The sequence below is a fragment of the Aquarana catesbeiana genome, linkage group LG12 (genome assembly GCF_042186555.1).
Source record: "Aquarana catesbeiana isolate 2022-GZ linkage group LG12, ASM4218655v1, whole genome shotgun sequence".
NCBI classification, from domain to species: Eukaryota; Metazoa; Chordata; class Amphibia; order Anura; family Ranidae; genus Aquarana; species Aquarana catesbeiana.
Genome location: NC_133335.1, coordinates 47,739,845 through 47,761,990, shown reverse-complemented (window position 1 = coordinate 47,761,990; position 22,146 = coordinate 47,739,845). Strand labels below are relative to the sequence as shown.

The 22,146-nt window shown below is 43.8% G+C and overlaps 1 protein-coding gene across 4 annotated transcripts in view; it reads left to right on the top strand.

The window, feature by feature from the left end:
* The window catches only part of GPATCH8 (G-patch domain containing 8), a 121,710-nt gene that overhangs the window by 77,337 nt on the left and 22,227 nt on the right, over window positions 1-22,146 (top strand). For all 4 annotated transcript variants that reach the window (XM_073607712.1, XM_073607711.1, XM_073607710.1 and 1 more), the window contains 2 exons: window positions 7,317-7,384; window positions 10,510-10,596. In XM_073607712.1, the coding sequence (XP_073463813.1) occupies window positions 7,317-7,384; window positions 10,510-10,596 (155 nt within the window). The remainder of the gene's footprint in view (window positions 1-7,316; window positions 7,385-10,509; window positions 10,597-22,146) is intronic.

The window sequence follows — 22,146 nt, the reverse complement described above, 5'->3', positions numbered from 1 at the left end:
ATCGTCCTTTCTTCCTCTGTCTATCTCCATGCACACGTGTCTGATCCTTGTCCAATAAAAAGAGACATGTTAAAAGGGGTGTGTGGGTTTTTTTTTTTTTTTTTTACTTCAGAGAAAAAATAAACCAATTGCAGCTTGTCCTCCCTATATCTGTCATCCTCTTCCACTCACTCAAGTTTTTTTAATGGTAGAGGCCTCTGGGAAATAAAAAAAAAAAAAAAAATCTGCAGAAAATGTTTAACCTTGTTCCCATGTGGATTTTGATTACTTTTCTCTTTTTTTTTTTTTTTTTTTTTTACTAGCATTTGCAATAACTGGGTAATGATAGGTTGCAGGTTGTGGCTACTAAGAGGGAAAGGACTTAAGCAGAAAAGTAGGTATTCGTTGGCTAAAAACAGATGAAAGATGTCGATAAAAAGTAGATCTTTTAATTGACATCTGCGAAAAGTAAGATTGTTTGTTGCCTATAGCAGTCATTCAGCTTCAGATTTCTAATCTACACTGACAGTATGCAGTAAATAGAGAATCAGGTTACTATAGGCAACAGATGCAGAATAATATTTCAAATTTATTTTTTTAATATTAGGGGAGTATTGGATCACATATAATTTTACACATTTGCTTCCTCTGGTTATTAGAGACCAACCAATACTTGCCTTGACGTAAATTTGTAAAACAATGCAAAAGGAAGCTTCCTTAGTAGGATCAGTTGTCTTCCATCCTTGTCCACCTGCGGAGCCAGATTATCCTGTTATACCGGCAGTTCCGTATTCTGACATTGGAGAAATAATATTAAGATAACCTTCAGCCCAAAGACATTAGTTGTGACAGCAAACACTGGCTGGCTCCCTTTTTTGTTTTTGCTTGCGGTTAACGACTTTAACTGTTGCGTGACGTGCACCAAATATTAGATGAGCATGGAGAATTTAAAAAAAAAAAAAAAACTTTCAAGGGTTTGGTGCTAAAAAACAGCTACCCTTATGCTGTATTATATTTAGAAAACTGCAACCTGGCCTTAAGTGTAGGCTACAAACTATAACTGGAATAGGTGTCCAGTCCTTACTAACCAATCATATCCATGATCCCACAGTCTAATCCACTTCCCAATCCTCTGTTTCTGTACCCCTAATGAAGAGAGGTCTTTATATCCCCTAAGACATATTAGCTCACCTTGCCTGAATAAAATATAGTCTTGACTTTTACCCGGGAAGTGACCCTTATTTTATCCTTCAGCCTGTTATCATGATCCCATAGGGACCACTTGTATGGGTCTTGAGGACCAAAGAGCTGGTTACCAATTGCTACAAATTTACAATCGCAAACACCAAGTGGTCCAATGCTCCTCTCCTCTACCATTTTACACTGAGACATCCATCTGCTGCTGGCAGAGGGGGTATTTCCTCAATCTCCTGTTCTCTGGTGATTGCTCAGACTGTACATTGGTACTTTGTAGAAAGTCACAGGGTTTGAGGCTGCAGCAAGTGCTGATCAGTGTTAGACATTTGTGAACACAGCAGAGTACTGCACAGGCACCAGGATTTTGTGTCATTTCTGACACAAGATACTGACCCTGGATGATACCTAAAGAAAGTTCCTTCTGCAGAATGCAGCAGATGAAGGCATTGTGATCTCTGAGCTGTAATGAATAGCTGGGAATGTTACATAAATATATCTGATATGCTTGCTTTGCTTTCACTTTACAGTAACATTAACTTGAGGTCAAGGTGCAAAACTTCTCCAAATGTTTTCTTATGCTTTTGCCAAGGAGGTGGATTTGGATGAACCCATTACAGGTGTCAGTGCGATGCCAAAATTACATGGCTGAAAAATGCACTGGTAGTATTTTGCGCTCCCCTTCTATTTTACATTAAAAAAGTTGCGGCCTTCAACTTTGGACATTGTATTGTAGATAAGCTTGTCGGTTTCATCTACCAATGTTCTTGTTGGCCTTGATTTGGCTTATTTGGCCATGACTTTGTTTAGTAATATGGCAAGACCAGAGATAATGGAGTCTGACCCCACCTGACCTCACCTTTTTTTAAAGCCTTGCAGCCCAAGAGGTTTTTTTTTCCCCCCCCCCCCCCCCCCTATGGGCCTGTGCCCACACTGCATGGGTTAACTGCTCGTCTTTGTCTAGGGTATTGGAGAACAGAGCTATACTTGCCTAATCCTCCGATCTTCCCCGCACAAGACTGGTCGCTGTGGTTCCTGACAACCCCTACTCCTTCCCCCCTGCACTCTAGTGGTCTTGTGCGGTGGACTGTTCCTGACGTCATCACATTAATAGACTAGCTCTGGACACGGACGTCAGGCACAATCCACCGCTGGATGGTAGGGGAGCGCTGTTTGCCGGGGGATTGCTGTTTGTCGGGGGAGCAGAGGATCAGGTGAGTATACAGGTTTCTCTCTCTCACCTTGGTAAAATTGAGCAGTTAATCCATGCAGTATTTGTGTTTTAAAATTTAAACCTTCAGATTGGTTTGATCTTTCGTGCCCCTTATCTTGGAGTGATGGCCTTGGATTCCTTAATTTCCCTTTAAAGGTCTGTACTTTGCTTTTGTTTGGCATATTTATGTAATCCTCGAGTGGTAGCATCTCCACTGAGGCCCAGTGCAGCCATAGCAAAGCATCCTAGAGTCTCTAAAACTTGCCATACGAATTGATTGCACAAAGGTTGTCTAACTGGACAAAAATTGACAGCATTAAGGTCGGCCCTTCAAGCTACATAGATTTGGTAAATCTAAAAATTGTAGAGTTCAATTTTAACATCTATGGCCAGCTTAATAAATAAGTAAATGAATATATATTGGTTGGCCCAGCTTTTCCCAAAAGGTACTACTTGGATGTCACAAGGTGGATTACTGCTCTGTTTGTTAAAAGTACATTGGGATATGGTGCATTCTTCATGCCATGGAGAAGACCAATTGTATGTTCTTACGGTCGATCCTCAGGAGTGTGGGCGACTGTTTAATCGCCACAATTTATTCTGTAGTATGTGCCCACACTCGAACATAATGCATTGTTGGGGGTGTCTCCAGATCAGGAAGAGCAGCCCATATGACCTGACAGTTTCAAACTTGACCTGTTGGTGGTACTGGAGGGTTGGAGGTGCTGATCCTTTCTTTAGGACACTATTGCATCCTACGAGTTGTGCTATAATACAAGGTTTTACCAGAAGCTGAAATTTCATCACAGCTCTTGGTGGTGATGGGATCAATGATGGGAGGGTGGATAAGGTGGGTGGCTGGAGGAGCTTTGTTTTGATAAGGGGACCTGTTGGGATGGGGCATTTTCTTTCAGTGTGAAAACTTCCTCGGAGATTCATTTGACGATGGAATATTTATCCACAAATCTAATAAAGATAAATACTAAACCTATACTCCTCTAATATTAAACATTATAGTATTCTTATCAATTGGCAGTCAACATTTACAGTATAGAAATGAATTTAAATTGGTCATAGTAAAAATTCTTTAAACACGGAATTGCCTTACCAACTATTTCAGGACTCCGTGTACTCTTTGGTCCTTTCCCTTTTGCTGTGGCCGCTGCTTTCCATATTATACCATTGGGTTTTGAAAGAATAAACCTTACACCCTAACGTTCTTGTGTATCAGTCTTGTATGTAATGCCATACACTGATCATTGGCCATAGACTTGCATGATGGCCTTACTTGACCCCATTTAACGGGGCTGCTTGCAAAGTATTACAATGTGTTCACCATCCTAGATTGTTTACTTAAAGCCTCAGCACTACTTAGTTCCTAACATCTTCTTATAATGCTGTCTGACACCCCTTGCCCTTTCAAATATGTGGCACCTGATCATTTTTTTTATTTTTTTACTTGAAACCTTGACACTCTATGACAGGGCTGGACAAACCCCAGGAGCCACGTAGCTAATGCACCCAAAAATTGGACATCAATGCATTCACTTTTTATTGCAGCCAATAAAAGCTTGGGGTTAATCCCTGTACAATGTCAAGTCTGGACATGAAATCATTTGTTATAAGTCACCCCACCATGCTGACAATCCTGTAGGGGAAAACCCTAAGATACTTGACCTTCAGAAAAAAACTGCGCTAGAGCACCTTGTTGGTGGGTCACATGCCCAAATTCCAGCTCAGTAGTAAGGGTTTAGGAGAATGAAGTTCAGTGACTAGAAGAGAAGCTGCAGTCCTCCCTTTAGCAAAGGACAATTTTGGCAATGCAACCAAAGGCTGAAGGACCCCTAGAGGATTGGTTTCTGCCACAAAGGGTAGGGTTTCAAGGCCATTGCTATATTTTATTGAGCTGAATGGTCATGGTGGGGCTTTTTTTTTTTTTTTTTATTATTGAATGACGAGGCTAAATACCTTTTTCTCACACCGCAGCTGTGTGGTGACATGATCCCCTTCCATGCTCCTTTCCTAAGGAGAGCAGCGGGAAGGGGTAATAACCTCCCTCTCCTGGCTGACTCATATCAGAGGGGAATATGTTGACTGCACAGCAGTGGTGTGAGAAAAGGTGTTTAGCTACTGTTTTAAAAAAAAAAAAGCATAATGCTAATGACTGTGTAAATCAGAGGGTATACAAGTATTTTTACCACATATTGCAGCGTGTAGTGGCAGGAGAGTCGGGGAGGAGATTGGCTCTCGCACTGACAGGCAGGAAGGGGGAGAGACTCAGAGCAGAGAGCGGGATGACGGAGGTACGTAAATTGACCACAGTATTATGGCTCAGCAGCCATGATTACCGTGGTCCGCACACATTTTTTAGGGTCGCAACCAAGTACTTGATCTGTCAAACTACGACTCATGTGAACCTACTTGCTCCTGAGTACCTCATGTATTTGTCCCTCTCTGATCTATGATACAGGATAGATTTCAGTAAACCTCTTGTTTCTCTCCCCTGGTGCAGTTCACATGACCATATTCCCAGCAGCATCAACATTTCACAAGGTATCCATGGTTTGCTTTTAGTGATCAGAGTCTAATCGACTCCTCCCATTTGTTCATTTTTTGAGATAGGCAAGGAAACAGCTGATCAAAATTTTACAGGTGTTCTAGACACTTGTTAAAGGGTTCAGTTCGCATTGATCCTTTTCACAACTCTGCATAGAAAGGAAAAAAAATACTAAATTCTGACACTAAAAAAGGCAAGGATGACACTAGCCTATTGAAATTTGGTTGTGGTGTAATATTTTGTCTTTCCCAGAATATTATAACCGATCCTTGTCTTTTGCTCTTGCACAAATAACTCCTGCATATATGTTTATCCAACTACTATTTGTCAGTCTGAATTAGGAGATTTTATCCTCACATCGGGGGATTTATTTTCTTGCCTGGCAGTTATTACAGCAACGTAATCTGTAATTTCTCTTCAGCTAAGTGATTTCTTAAATCAGGTCAAAGATCTCCTCTACGGTCCACTTTTAAGATGTAGTCAACAGCATTCCCTTTGCTCCTGACTGTTCTGTGATTGGTTCTGTTAGCTGTCAGGAGCCTATTAAATATGAAGGGTTGCGATTGTGCCTGTTAACTGTTTTTACAAAGTGTCTGATAGCTATAAAATTAAGGAGTTAAAGGCCAAGTTTACCTTTCTGAACTTACACCAGTATATAGGGGGGTCCCCAGTTTCCTGTGAATGCATAGATTACAAGTACCATCCGCCACTGCAGCTGATGGTTTGTAGTTCTCAATATACCGTGAGGGTGCTGGTGAGCGCTCTCAAAGTTCAGTGTTCCTCCTGCTCTCAAGTAACTGCCTGCCTGTATTGGAGGTACATGTAGACCACTATCCTGATATATCTATCTATATATCTCCTTATGTAGAATCCACTAGGTGTTAAAAAAAAAAAAGACGAGGCGTGTATGGCTGGACTTGGTCTTGGTGATCATGGTCTCCAGTACAGAAAGCGATTGGAAAATCCAAAATGTTTACGTTGTTGCATGAACCTTTAGTGAGGGCAAATGTTCCAATGGGCAACTCTTTGTTCTAGTGCCATTTGGAAGAGGATATCCTCTTGTTTTGAGATCTCCTCCTACTTTCTGCTGTCTCCCAGAGGTCTTACTTATTCCCTACTCTTATCTAAAACTTAAAGTATTAGCTTTACTTGGTAGCGTATTCTGTATCACCTGCTCTTTAATGCATCCTTGGCATATATATGTGGGGGAGAGCACTCCAATGGGGTTTTGCAGAGTGTGCAATTACCACAACTGCATCTAGAATGTAAAAAAATTCTAGATGGCACTCCAAATTAGGGCCGCCCCACTTCTTCTTTCGAATACATTCTGCTTGTTATGACCATAAGGCCCTTAAAAAAACAAAAAACTATCTAGATAATCTCTTAATTTATAGTTGTGACTGCACCAGGGCTTTATACAAGTAAGGTAAAGATTAGGGCCTTTTGGCCAATTCTGCAGGCTACTAAGTAGAGCTGGCGCTTTAGTGAATATGTTAACAGTCCTGGCCCAATGGTATAATGTACAGGTTTGTGCCACATAATGTTCCAGGTAGCTGGGCAAGCAGATAACATTTTTGTCTTTTTTACTCAAGGTGAGTGATACAAGCAGGTAAGTCCCTCTCCCTTCCCTGTGTCCTGGACTTACATCCCATTGTGATGTAATCTAAACTGGAATCTGCACCAGTCTGAGATCAGCTGCGGTAGTGAATTGCCTGTCTGCTGCTCCTTATTTTATCCCCCCCCCCTCCCTTGCTTTGGCTGGTTGTGAGTGGATTTCGGATACTCCTCGAAGCAATAAAACAATATAAAATTCAATCTGCTGCTAGTTTGATTTAGTTGAGTCAATTCTTTGCATCTAGTCTTTTTCACAGCTTACAGATCAGTCACGTGAGCAGGTTATGTGGGTGGGATTCGGATACAGATTCTATTCTCCAGTGGTTATGTTTGGCTCCTGTGCCTTCTATATGGAAGCATCAGAAAAGTCAAATTTGGTCGCACAGCAACCAGTCAACCTTTCATATTCCTGCTGCAGGCTAGGACGTGAAGGGCAATACAGCATTCCACATCTGACACTTCCATACACAAGGCCCAGTTACCCTAGCCATCATTGTTTGGGTTGGGCATTTATGATTGATTTCTTCCATCAGTTTATCTACTAGTTCATAGGGAATATCAGTCCGCAGCTTGGACTGTGGGCCTTCAAGTCTGATGGCGGTAAGCTGTGAGAATGACTCTTGTTTGGTCCACTGTAGCTTTCTGGTCTCTGCACTCCAAGGCAAGATTTTTCTAACCACCCAAAACCCATTGTTTAACCACTTCTGTCTGTCCCACTCATCCCTCGCTCACTTTCTTCCTTGTCTGTTTCTTCTGCAGGCAGAACTGATCCTATCCCCATCGTTGTTAAATATGATGTCATGGGAATGGGCCGCATGGAAATGGAGGTGAGTAAATGTGCTATGTATGCAAATTGACAAATTCTCAAAAGGGTTTGTGCACAGAGGTGCTAAATGCAGAAATCTCACCCAGATCCTGCAGGTTAAGAGACGTATCACTGCTAACAGGGGTCCTCCTATGGTTACTTTGCCGCATCTTGTCTTTGGACTGGTGTTCATGCAGAGGACCAGTTTGATAGTCAGGGAGCTATTATCTTTGAGAGGCAGGTTCGTAGTGTTGGCCTCCTCAGACATGTCTTAACCACTTAAAGTGTTAAACCCAGGATCCTGCATTCACTATATCTGGTCTCCCACAGAACATGGAAATGTAGTTATTTTAGTAAATATAAACTGATAAATACCTTCTCATCAGGAGTATATAGCAGTCTTGTGATTTCTATCAGTTCTTGGTGAAGCGTGTAGGAGCAGTTTTCATACTGCACTGAGCTGTCTTATGAGTCTCCTGACCCTCTGTCTGGACAGTGCTGATTGGCCCTGTGCTGATCGTATGTGCACTCCCAAGAAAAAAAACTTCTAGCAATACACACCAAACCAGCGTTTGCAGCTTGACTCCAAAGGCTCCGTCTTATCCAGACTTGCTCAGGGGGACAGTGGACAGTGCAGGGAGGGGAGGATCAGAGAAGACAGGATCAGGCAGCCTTTTTTTTTTTACAGTGGATTAACCCCTTGGGTTCCACAGTGAGTATAACCAGCATGCTTTACTGCATATACAGACTGTTTTTACGGTTGTGGGTTTAGTAACACTTTAAAGACCAGGCCTTTTCTGACTCTTTTTGTTTAAATGTAAAAATCTATATTTGTTATGCTATACAATTACTTAGAACCCCCAAATATATATATATATATATATATATATATATATATATATATATATATATATATATATATATATATATATAAATTTTTTTTTAGCAGAGGCCCTAGAGAATAAAATGATGGATTTCCAAATTATATGACAAAATATTAGCTGCTTCCGGTTTCCCATATCGTATAGCTGATCAGGGCTCGCCGGTGGGACGATAGAGCCTGGAGAGGCACAGACTTCTCGCTGCTTGTAAAAGCATTTCGAGCGGCTTGAATGGCTTTCACATAAAAACTGGTCTCTGGCTGAAAAAAAAAATACCAGGATGATGCCTGTAGCTGCAGGCATTATCCTGGTACACCTCCTTGAGACTGATGTAAATGTACGTTAGACTGTCTTTAAGTGGTTATGTTTCCAGTAAGTGGACTATAGATTTTTGCCTTTTTTTAAAAGCCAAAAAATGGCATTTAGTGTGGTGGGGGGGTTTTTTTTTGTTTTTTTTTGTGTTTTTTTGTTTTTTTTTGTTTTTTTTTTTGTTTTTTTTTGTTTTTTTTTTGTTTTTTTTTTGTTTTTGCATTTGCAAAAATACTCATACTCTTGCTCCCAAAACTGAAGTTGTCAGTCTTGCTGCTCAGATGATTCTGGTCAGGGCACTATCTGCATGGAGTTTTGCATGTTCTCAGTGTGCTTTCATGGGTTTACTTCCACACTCCTCCAAAGACATGCTGGTTTAATTGGCTCCTTTCCAAATTTGGCCCTAGTATTTGTATTTATCTGTTAGATGAAGACTATGTCTTGTACTGTTTGATGAAGACTATGGATTGTAGGTTCCTTAACAAAAAGGATTATTATAAATGTATTTGAAGTGCTGTGTAAATGGTCAGCACTGTATTAATGGCGATAATAGACAGTTCTCTTCTGTTGGCTATGGCGCAAAACCACTTTCCTCCAGCAGGTGGCTGTTGGTCACTGTAAATGGATGCATTGGCTGATTGGTGAGCTCCATCTTTCATGAAAGCGGTGTTCAGTTTGATCTTAAGAAATGTGTATAGTTGTCCCTTTTTTTAGTTAACCACTTGCCAACCACCTAACTGTAAATGTACACCATTTCTTTACCAGCAGCGGATTCTTCGCAAGATCACTTTTATAAGCAGCGGGAGAGGCGATACCCCCTCCCGCTGCTTTCCGATGGTTCCTGGGCTAACAATACCATCTGGGAACCATCTGGCCTTGGCTGTGTTTTAGCATAGAGATGAGTGATGGATTGCCACAGTTTGTTCATCTCTGTGCCCTTGGGGGACTGGAGAGACGACTACGTCACTTCCGATTCTTGAGCCATGTATTTTTATTTATTTTTGATCTTTTGCTTTTAAGGGTAGAGAGACCCCCAGATTTCTCCATGAAGAGGACCTGTCATGCTGTATTGTTATCGCAACGGATGTTTGCATTCCTTGCAATAGTAATAAAAGTGATATATTTATTTATTTTTTTAAAAGGACAGCGCAAAATTTTAAAAAGTTATAGAAAAAAGTTTAAGGCACCCCAAGTGCTCGCACATAGTAGTGAACTCGTGCGTAGGTCATGACCTTAAAGGTAAACTGTTTGCACCACACATGTGAGGTATCACCGTAAACGAGAGCAATAAGTCTAGATCGCCTCTTTAACTCTAAACTGGTAACCTGTAGAAATTTTTAAAGTGCCGTCTTCGGAGATTTTTTTTAAGTACCATAGTTTGGTGCCATTCCACGAGCAGGTGCAATTTTAAAGCGTGACATGTTGGTTATCTATTTACTTGGCGTAACATCATCTTTCACAATGTAAAAATATAATATATATTATATAATGTAAAAATTGGGCTAAATGTCATGTTTGTTTTTTTTATTGCTTTTGAAAAAGTGTTGCGCAAAAACCATGTGACATCTATTTTAAAAGACCGCTATTTTATTCTCTAGATCAGTGATGGCGAACCTTGGCACTCCACATGTTTTGGAACTACATTTCCCATGATGCTCATGCACTCTGCAGTGTAGGTGAACATCATGGGAAATGTAGTTCCAAAACATCTGGGGTGCCAAGGATCACCATCACTGCTCTAGGGTCTCTAGAGTTTGGGGGGATCTAAGTAATTGTCTATCAAAAAATAATGTTTTTAACTTGTAAGCAACAAATGTCTGAAAAAAGTCTGGTCAGCAATTCTGCATTTGTGTAATTCGTGACAAAACGAACACGTCTTTATACTTTTTTTTTTTTTTTTTTTTTTTTTTTTTTTTTAATTTTAGTAACTTTTTTTTTTTTTTCTGTATTTTACCAGCTGGATTACGCAGAGGATGCCACAGAGCGAAGACGTGTACTGGAGGTGGAAAAAGAGGATACAGAGGAGCTGAGACAGAAATACAAGGTTTTTCATACTTTCGCAATACTAAGACACATTTTTGCCCATCAGAGTGTCTTCATGAGCTGTTAATAACATAAAATGATACCTGCCAAACTGCATTAACGCACAATGCAAGAGGAGGGCATGGAAAATGTGACCTATGTTCCATTTAATGTTTTGAGAAAGCTTCCTGGTCATCAGAGCCTCCTTGTGGGCTCATCTCAGGTTTATATGGAGTCCTGCCTCCCTACACCATTCTTGCTATATGTATGACATGGCCAATCCTGATTGTGTACAATGTGGGACTGCCTGTAGGTACAACCACATAGGCTTAAAGTGACTTTAAAAAAAAAAAATCAGAATCAAAGTTCTTCCTGCAAAGTAAAGGGGTTAATGGCTACTCCTCCAACCCCGCTGATACCTGCTGTCTTCAGGACCTCTGCTGGCTGAAACATGCTTAGCATCTGGCACTTTTGAGTGTATTAGCTGCCCACCGCTGGGTACTGTACTTCCTTTCTCTTGCCTTCATGTTGGTACAGATCCGTTATGCTGTGCCATAGGTGGTGGAGGAAGGAATACAGCAAGTAGATAGGGGGCCAGGCATCTGAGACACATGAAAGATGCTAAACATTTTCTTTATCCTTCCTTCATTGAAGCACACAGCCCGGTACATTAATATTGACTGTAGATAGACTGTAAAGGGTCACCTCCAGGAGGACAATAGTACAACAAAATTGTCGCCTTAAACCTGCCCCTGTTGGTGACCAGCCCCCCATCTGCTAAAGGCAGTCCAGTTTTTTTGCACAATGTGTTAGTGCTGGGACTCTTATTTGGGTTTACCACATCTGCTTGTAGGGTTTTGAAGCTGGTAGCCTTGTCCTGTAAGGCCTCCATTTGTTCTTGCACAGGGATAAGGTGGTTCTACGCCCATGTCACTTTTCTTCCAAATGTGGTGTCTGCCAATCACCTCAATGAGGACGTACTGTGCTGGTTTACGGCCACAGCCTTCTTTTACATAAAACAGACTATTTGTGTCTTCTGGGGACCCATGCTGCTTCTATGGCTACTGTTTGCAGGTTGATTAGGTAGACCCTTGCTCAGGCCTACACCATTAAGGGTCAGGCTCCTCCTTTTTCCTGTTTAGGTCCATTCCACTAGGTCATAAGCAATTCCTGGGTTTTTATTATCAGGTGACCGTGCCTGAGGTCTTTTAGGCAGCTACTTGGTCATCTGTTCACACCCCCACTAATGCCCTAGTACACGTGATGAGAAAAACTGAAGAAAAATACTGCTTTCGGAGCAATCGTCCGATAATCTGATCATTAGTACACACCTTTTTAAGAGCCGATCACGACAGTTCATGCGAAATTATCCAAAGGGACACACATGAAAATTTTCCCCGTACAATAACAGAACAAACGATTTGCGTGTAATTTTGTACAATATTTTTACAAAAAAAGTGGTTTGACCAAGGCCGGACATGCTCAAACTTAATACAGTACATTACATCACTTCCCAAGTTGTATTCTGTCGTACGAGAATTTTTGTAACTTTGGTAACCTATTGGCTTTCGATATGAGACATGCAAAAAAAAAAAAAAAAACGGACTATCATTCATCTGATATTCTTGTGTACAAGGCTTGCGTTTTGCAAGGTCAATATCGTTGCATCCTTGAATGCATGTTTGGGCCACAAGATTTTACAGGTGGCGGTTCAATTTAAAGTGTTTATAACCCTAAAAAAAAAAAAAAAAAGTTCCTTTTTACTTTAACCACTTCAATACCAGACACTTTTTAAATGACAATTGCACGGTCATGCTACAATATGGGAACAAAATTATAAAAATGTTGTTTGGGTACAAACAAAACTTTTTCTTTTGGTGCTATTTGATCACCTTTGCGGTTTTTATTTTTTTTCTAAACAAAAATTTAAAAACAAAGTTTTTTTATTTGTTTCGGATTGGCATATCCCTGGTGGTCTGGGGAGCTGCGCTAATAAACAATCAGCACAGACCCCCCCCCCCCCCCCCCTGGTCAGGAGAGCCACCGATCTGCTCTCCTCTACTAGTATGTGTCAGACGCGAGTGAGGAATAGCCGATAAACGGTACTTCCTGTTAACATCATAATTGGACGTGGCTGATCATGTGGTAAAGAGCCTCTGTCAGATCTTTACCGAGATCGGTGATGCGGTGTGTCAGACTGACACACCACACCACTGATGCAGCTTATCCTGCTGGACGTCATATGACGCCCAGTCAGGATAATTGAACCACCGCCCGGCTGTCCTTTTGCTATAGGCCGGGCAGGAAGTGTTTAAAGTATGTTATACAGCACAGCACAGTGCTAGTACTGTGTAATTTGGCCCTTTCTATCACCTGGCTAGTCCTGCCTGGTTCTGCCCTCCCTCTGTAAACTGACCACAGTTTATTATGGCTTCTGAGCCCTGACACCTTGGTCAGTTTACGTGCCTCCATCATCCACAGCTCTGCTCTCCCCCCTCACCCCTCATTCCCTGCCTGCCTGTCAGCTCCTGTGTCTCTGAGCTGGCTAATTAGTAATAAAGTAAACCTTAAACGGTCACTGTCAGCCCTTCTTATGCAGCCATAACAGTGTAAATATTTGTGGAAAACGAAGCCTCTACATACTGTTTTTTTCAGATCTTCAGGCCGGCCACATGACTCCTGACAGCTCTCCTCCCATCTACGGCGGCTGGGGCTGAGCGGCCAGCACAGCGGTCATGTGACCCCCCCCCAGCTGATGCCAAAGGGAGATCTTGGCCCCTTCTGCTGTTGCCTATACATCGGAGTAGAAGAGCGGTCGGTTGTCATGTGACCGGCGTGAGGATCTCTAAAAAAATTGTAGAGGCTTTGTTTTTCACAAATATTTACACTGTTTTGGCTGCACAAAAGAGGGGCTGGCAGTGACAGGTTTTTTTTTTTTTTTTTTTTTTTTTTTTTTTAATATATGGAAGTGTTACAAACACTTTGAGTCTGCGGTCAATATTAAAGTACTAGGCTGTGTCCTTCAATGAACACAGGGAAAGGGATTTTACGGTGAGAAAAACAAATCCTAATTTAGTCAGCGAGTACTCCTGAAGACAACCGGTTTTGGCAGCATAGGAGGGGGTTACTAATAACCCTTTATTTCCCAGGGAGGACTTTGATTCTGATACAATATGCTCCTGATAAAAGTAACTTTCTAAAAATGTCCATTGTTTTGGATAGAGTGGACCAGTGGTTAGTTCCCAAGACGGTGTTGATTCCTATTCCATGATGAAATTCCAAGGGCAGGTTGAAAAGCCAGTTTTTTGTTTTTTATTTTTTTGTTTTTTTTGTTTTGTTTTTTTCTCCTTACCCTTTTCCTATTCCCCGGTAGCAATTATTAGTCTGCTAGAATTGTACCTACATACTATTCTGGAATCCACTAGAGGGATGAATTCTCCTGCCCTTTAGTGAACACTCTGCAGGCATACGAAGTGTGTCTAAAAAGTTTGCTGAACGGTCTGATATCTCAACCACTTCACTGGCCAGGTGGGCACACACATGCACATGGCTATCCAGAGACGCGCCACCTAGCATAGAGTACATGTGACGGTCAGAGTAAACCCGCTGCGGGCAGTCAGTGTGAGAGGTAAGGTCACAGTGCAATGGAGAAACAAGTGAACATTAAGTTCTGCTACAAACTGGGGAAACCAGAGACTGATAAAATGATGGCACAGGTGTACAGGCTGGAAGCCGTGAGCAGAAAATGTTTTCCGGTCGGCTGTCGACAAGTAGAACCCCAGACATGATTGAGCGAGTGACAAATGCTGGCATGAGATCGGCGACTGTTGGCACAAACCGGGAGCAGATTTTCGCTTACACAAATCTTCGGGGAAGATGATGACCACCATGTCCACCAATGCCCAATTCCTCCGCCATCAATCGTAGCGTCAGTCGCTGATCTCCTGCGAGCATTTGTCGCACACTCTCGATCATGTCTGGGGTTCTGCGTCAACGGCAGACCTGAACGTGGCTCATCCTCAGTCGTTTCCTTCTCATCGCGAAAGTGTTTGAACCAGTTGTAAATACTTTTTGTAGCAGAACTTGATGTTCACTTGTTGCTCCATTGCTCTGTGACCTTACCTCTCACACTGACTACGTTTGACTGCCCACAGCAGGTTACCCTGATGGTCACTTGTGCTCCACGCTAGTTAATGCTTCCTGATGTGTCTCTGGATAGCCATGTGCATGCGTTTACACCTGGCCCATGTTGCTATTTTTTGAGATATCGGACCATTCACCAAACATTTTAGACACGCCTTGTGTATTGAAAATTTAGTGAGGGTAATGCGAGTGGGACTGGCTGAACCTAGCCTGTCTCTGCTGTTCCGGGGTGGGTAGGAGATTTCTACCAGTGTGAAACCCTGCCCCACTTAAAATGAAAAGGATTTTTAGGTCACATTACTTTTGAAAGCAATGTAGTATTATAACCTACCAATAATGTGGAACACCCCCTGCAAAATAAATGCATTTCCCCACTCCAGCTTTTAGGTGGTTCCATCTCCCATTCCCAGACAGCATGAGCATCTGACTATGATAAAGGGGAGGGGGTGTGAGAGGAGGTAGCACATGTGCACCACCAGTGATAGAGGGGCTGTATATGCCTTTTTGGTTCAATTTTAAAGAAATGTACTAACGTGTTGCATTGGCAAAACATTCGGCAAGAAACTAGGGGTGTGGGAAGAGGTTAGAATGTTGGAACTGTCCCAAAGGTAGATGGAAGCTTTGATTTAGTCCTTAAAGTGGTTCTAAAGAAATATTTTTAAAATAACTAACATGTTCTACTTACCTGCTCTGTGTAATGGTTTTGCACAGAGCATCCCCAATCTCCTTTTTGGATACCCTGCCGGCGGTCCTGGCTCCTCCCTAGCCAAGTGCCTCCAATAGCAAGCTTCTTGCTATGGGGGCGCTTGAGTCCATCTGTGTGCCTATTCACACATGAGAACAGCTCAGCCCTGCCCCTGCTCTCTCCTGATTGGCTTACTAGCTGTGATTGATAGCAACCGGAGCCAATGAGGGGGGAGAGACCCAGGAGAGCTGCTGCTCTCATGCACATCACTGGATTGAGGTGGGGCTCAGGTAAGTATAAGGGGGGGGGGGGGGGGCTGCACCCAGAGGGTTTTTACCCTGATGCATAGAATGTATTAAGGTAAAAACCTTTAGAACCACTTTAGGGAATGGAGGAACTATTTTTGAGGCTATCATGGGCTTAAGCCTCGGTTCACACCAGAGGCGGCACGACTTGCAGGTCGCCTCACCGAGGCGACCTGCACACGACTGCTGGGGCGACTTGCAAGACGACTTCTGTATAGAAGTCTATGCAAGTCGCCCCCAAAGTAGTACAGGAACCTTTCTTCTAAGTCGGAGCGACTTGCGTCGCTCCGATTAGAACGGTTCCATTGTACAGAACGGGAGGCGACTTGTCAGGCGGCTAGGTCGCCTGACAACTCGCCCCCGTGTGAACCGAGCCTTAATGGTACTGTATAAGGACTTCAACACGTAGATGTATAAAAAAAATATTTATTGCTACAATTTTTAAAATAAACAAGAAAAACAAAACACACATATTGAAAGACAAATTGTGCCGCAAAAAGGCACATAGATGCTCCTTATTAACTGGACAATAGCATGGTGCAGTCCAGATTTTTCTCCACGTTTCTCAGACAGGTCCACTTCTTCAGGTGTTTTAGAGAGCAAGCACGAAAATGTTTTCTACAGAAAGAACTATAATATTTATAAGAATGACAACGTAATAGAATGTTGCCTGACATTGATTTATTTTATTTTTCTCGAATCGTCTTCCAGGGCAGCATCCGAGAGATAGGCTCCTCCTCCCTAAAACAGGAAACACATTAGTCCACCATTATAAATTTCACACTCTTACCTGTGTGCCTCAGTTGTTTGTGTTTCCTCCGGACCCACAGGAGCTGCAAGAACGTTTGTTATTTTATTTTCACCTGTCTCTGTGCTTGTTGCAGGAGACCCCCTGCCAGCATCCCATACAGCCCAAGGGGCTTTGGGAGGGCGAGCAGGCGCAGCACTGGGCAACATTGCTCAAAGCCTGAGATTTCGCCCCTACTGAGGGGTCTGCAATCATCCCCCCAGGCTGCAGGAGGACTCTGTCATCCCCACCCCATGCCGCTGTTAGGCCTGTGTATGCTTCCGCAAGCACCCCCCTCTGGCTTTCCGCAGAATCTGGAGCCCGCCAGGGGGGATGGATACATGCATAGATGGGCGCCCCCCCCCCCGCCGCCGACGACCGCTGCCGAAAACCTCAGCAGCAGAGGGTCTAGCAGGGAGGGTTTTGCACCTTCTAAATTAGGTCCCTGGTGGCTGCGGCTGTCCCCCCAAACGAATCCACTGCTCTCCGGGCGGCGCAGCAGCGTCCTCACCGCCACAGGCCGCTACAGGAAGTCGGGGGTGTACCAAGATGGCGCCGAGGAAGTTCCGCTTCCGGGTTGGCGGCCATTTTCCCGTAGTCTATCTACTGCGGAGATAGAGCAGGGACACCTAGGGGCGGGAAGTTTAAAAAAAAAAAAGAGAAAGAAAACAGAATACAAATAGCAAATTTGTTCAATGCTACCCTTCACTACCAGCACAGTTACTCTACAATACAGCGGCATGTGCAGGTGTGTCCACCAACCTGCACGGGGTCAGCCGGGGGCGGGGCCGGAGCTTATGCAGGAAGCAGATAAAAAGGCCTCTAAGCAGAGGATCCTGGTGGCTGATCATGTCTGACGCTTCCCCACCCTGCCCTGCAGATCCTGCAAATCAGGACAGCTCCAAGGTAAGCCAGAATATTCTTGAATTATCTCTGTCTTAACCTCTTTACTGCCTATCTACAGGCAGTTCCTTTGACCACCTAAACTCACGGGGTTTTTTTGTTCTCTATGCTCGCTTGCAGGCAAAGACCCCTGAGGAAAGGAAGGCTAAAGGCAAAACATGTGCCTCATGCAGCCACAGGCTTTCCCCAGATTGGAAAAAGCCCCTGTGTCAGAAATGCTTAGACAAAATGGTGGCAAAAGAATCACAGGGATTTTTGAAAGACCTGCTCAATTCTTTTAAGAAAGAAATTCAGAGCACCATGGCACCACTACGCTCAGCTATAGAGAAATTAGAAACGCCAGCAAGTGTCGCTCAGGCCAGTATCCCATCTACCAGCGGCAGAGAAAAAGCTTTTCATCCCCGCCACAATCAAACGCAGATACCCGTTTGCGGAAGCAGACACCAAAACCTGGGCTAAATGCCCCAAGGTGGATGCCTCTCTGGCAAAAATCACGAACAAATCGGACTTGGCTTTTGATGACGCAGGTACCCTCAGCGACCCCATGGACAAGAAAATAGAAGCTCTCCTGAAAAGGGCATGGGAAGCAGGGGCGGCAAACCTAAATCCGGCTATTGCTTCCACCTGCACAGCCCGAACCTTGCTAATCTGGCTAACCCAGCTGCAAGATCTATTGGAGAACGACACACCCAGTGAGGAACTAATTAAAACCATCCCCACACTAACTAGAGCGGCAGCTTTCTTGGCAGATGCTTCAGCAGAAACTGTCAGAATATCCTCTAGGACCACGGCACTACTAAACTCGGCCCGCAGAGCCCTGTGGTTAAAATCCTGGGGGGGGGATGCACCTTCCAAGAACCGTTAATGTGGCATACCATTCACTGGAGACCTACTGTTTGGTCCCGAACTAGAAACAGTCCTGGATAGGACTGAAGCAAAAAATAAGGGGTTCCCTCAAACCAAGAAGAGACAAGGGAAGGCGCCCTTTCGGCATTTCAAGAAATTCAATAAGCCAGGGGCAAAAAAGCACTGGGGTCAACAAAACAAGAAAGGCAAAGGTGAATTCATCCTCAAGCCTAATACCCAAAAGAACAAAAAACAATGACTGCCTTCAGGTGGGGGGCAGATTGGCGGCTTTCTCCCACCAATGGGAGGAGATAACAGAAAACAAATTCATACTGCGCACCATAGCGGACGGTTACGCAATAGAATTCTCCAACCGCCCCCCAACCAAATACTTAGCGACCATGCTACCCAAGGACAGCAATCAAGCAAAGGTGTTTCTAGAATCCCTACAGAAACTATTAGATCAGAAGGTGATTTGTCACGTTCCCCAAGAGGAGGAACAAAAGGGCTTCTACTCACACATCTTCGCAAAAAGAAAACCATCAGGCAAACTAAGGCTGATACTAAACCTCAAACCACTCAACCGAGGAATAAGATACAAGAGATTCAGAATGGAATCTATCTATTCAATCAGGAACATCCTACCGCAGGAGACATTCATGGCAACACTAGACTTACAGGATGCCTACCTACATGTCCCCATAAGGAAGGATCACCAAAAGTTTCTAAGGTTCGCAATCCAGGGGCCAGCAGCTACGCTGCACCTACAGTACACAGCTCTCCCCTTCGGAATCTCCTCAGCTCCAAGAATATTCTCAAAAATAATGGCGGAAGCGCTAAAAGGTCTAAGACAGGAGGGTATTGGAATAATACCATACTTAGACGACCTCCTGTTCTTTGCGGACTCAGCAGCAATCCTAGAAAACAACCTGCGCAAGAGTATGATCCATCTGCAAAACCTGGGATGGTTAATAAACGCAGAGAAATCGCAAATGATCCCATGCCAGAGAGTAGTGTACCTGGGATACGTGCTGGACTCCAGACTGTCAAACATTTTCCTAACAAAGGAAAAAGACGTAAAAATGACACAAGCAATTACGTCCCTGCTAAGGAACCATTCCACAACGATCAGGCACGGAATGTCCGTACTAGGACTGATGACGTCTTCCATTCCAGCCATCACCTGGGCACAAATTCACATGCGACCCTTACAGAACTACATTCTGTCCCAATGGGATGGCAGGCAAGCATCCCTAGAAAAATCCATTCCCGTCCCCGCCACAGTCAAACACTCTACTGGTGGCTCAACACACTTCGGGTCATCGAGGGGCTCAAGTCAATCCAGTCAGCATCACCACCGATGCAAGCGCCCTAGGATGGGGAGCCCACATGGAAGGGCGGTTCTCGCAAGGGAAATGGACACCCAAATGGGCACAAGCCTCCTCAAACTTGAGAGAGCTGAAAGCTGTGGGGGAAGCGCTAAAAACCTTCAAGCCAGCATTACAGGGGAAGGATGTAAAGATACAACCAGACAACGCAACGACAGTCGCATACCTAAACAGACAAGGGGGCACAAAATCCCAAAAACTGATGAGACTGACACAATCTATCCTACTATGGACAGAAGTGAACATAAGATCGATATCCGGTATTCATCTAAAAGGAACAGACAATACAGTGGCAGATTTCCTGAGCCGGAAAACGATAAAACACACGGAATGGTCGCTAAACCAAACAACCTTCACTCAAATCACCCAGAAGTGGGGAATACCCGAAGTAGACCTATTTGCTTCCAGGGCGAACGCAAAATCTCCGATATTTTTCTCCCTGGACCCTACAGATGGCAACAGCGGGGTGGATGCTTTCAACCAAAACTGGAAATGGCATCTGTGCTATGCATTCCCTCCGACTGCCATAATCCCAAAAGTAATCCAAAAAATCAAGGCAGAGAAAACAACAGTGATACTAATAGCACCACACTGGCCCCAGAGAGCATGGTTCAGTCATTTAAAAAATCTCAGCATACAACCTCAGCTGACACTGACGGACCGCCCGGATCTACTGTCACAAGGCCCAGTCAACCATCCGAACCACAAAATCTTGAAGCTCTCGGCTTGGTTACTGAGAGGGTAAAACTCCAGAACAAAGGCCTGTCAGACAGAGTAATCAACACCATCTTAAACAGCAGAAAGCCGGTAACGAGAGCCATCTATGAGAAAATAAGGAAAAAATTTGTTTCTTGGTACGAAGACAGACCAATCTCCAACGGTGGGATAATTCCAATAGTTTTGGACTTCCTACAAGATGGTGCAGACAAAAACATATCACCAAGTACCCTGAAAGTACAAGTTGCAGCACTTTCCTCGGTCATGGATACTAGACTAGCGGAAGACCCGCTGATAAGACGATTCCTCATAGCTCTTAAAAGATCCAAACCAGCCAAATTGTACAAAACTCCCACCTGGGACATGGGCACAGTACTTAAGGGCTTTCTTTCCCCTCCGTTTGAACCTATCGAGGACAGCTCAGACAAAAACCTCACGTTAAAAACTGCGCTCCTTCTGGCCTTAGTATCCGCCAGAAGAGTGAGTGAGATCCAAGCTCTATCTTCAATAGAACCATACTGTCTAATACATCTGGACAAGATAATTCTCTCTCCAGATCCGGCCTTTCTACCCAAGGTCTCTTCTACATTTCACAGAACCCAAAACATCGTCATACCCTCACTTCCAACAACCATGGATAGTAGGAAAAGAAACATTTACAGCAAACTTGATGTAAGGAACACGCTCATAGCGTATCTCGAAAGAACAAAAGAATGGCGTAGAACGACCTCCCTCTTCATCCTCTATGCAGGAATCAACAGAGGGAAACAAGCTTCAAAAAGCACCATCAGCAGATGGATAAGGATGGCCATACAGATTACCTATAAGGCACAGAATCTCACTCCACCTAGTGAAATCAGAGCGCACTCAACTAGAGCCTGGGCAACCTCGGCCGCAGAGAAAGCAGGGGCAACTCCGGAGCAGATCTGCAGGGCAGCGACATGGTCGAGCTTCAGTACTTTCGCTAAGCACTACCGCATAGACCAGCTGTCTGACCAAGACCAAGCATTTGGTCGTAAAGTGCTCCAGTCTCTAACCCCACCCTAGTAAGTATTGCTTGATATATCCTCTCGGATGCTGCCCTGGAAGACGATTCGAGAAAACAGAGTTAGGTACCTGGTAACTCTTTTTCTAAGAAGTCTTCCAGGGCAGCACTAGTTCCCACCCTTGAAACAACAAAAACCAGGTACAGAGGGGGAGCTTGCAGCTTACAGGGAATTCCTTCGGTGCTTTAACATAACTGAGGCACACAGGTAAGAGTGTGAAATTTATAATGGTGGACTAATGTGTTTCCTGTTTTAGGGAGGAGGAGCCTATCTCTCGGATGCTGCCCTGGAAGACTTCTTAGAAAAAGAGTTACCAGGTACCTAACTCTGTTTTTTTTTACCACCTGTTGAGCTCTGGTGACCCCTTGTGGTGGACCTACTACATCTTTATGTACCTAAGGTGAATTGAAATACCTTCCAAATGTATTTTAAGCTACTTTCATGCTGTAGCCGTGGCCGCATCAGCGCTAAAGCGCCGCCTGTTTTAGCACTTTTAACCCCAGCTAGCAGCCAAAGAAGGGGTTAAAACCGTCCACGGTGTGGCGCTTCCGAAGAACTGTTCAGGCGCTTTGGAAGCGTTGCCCATGCATTCCAATGGGCAGGGGCGCCCCAAAGATGCTGCTTGAAGGACTTTTTTTTTTTGCGCACCACCCCAGTGTGAAAACACTCGGGCTTTCACACTCGGGAGGCAGTTTTCAGGTGCTTTACAGGTGCTATTTTTAGCGCTAAAACTCCTGAAAACTGGCTTCAGT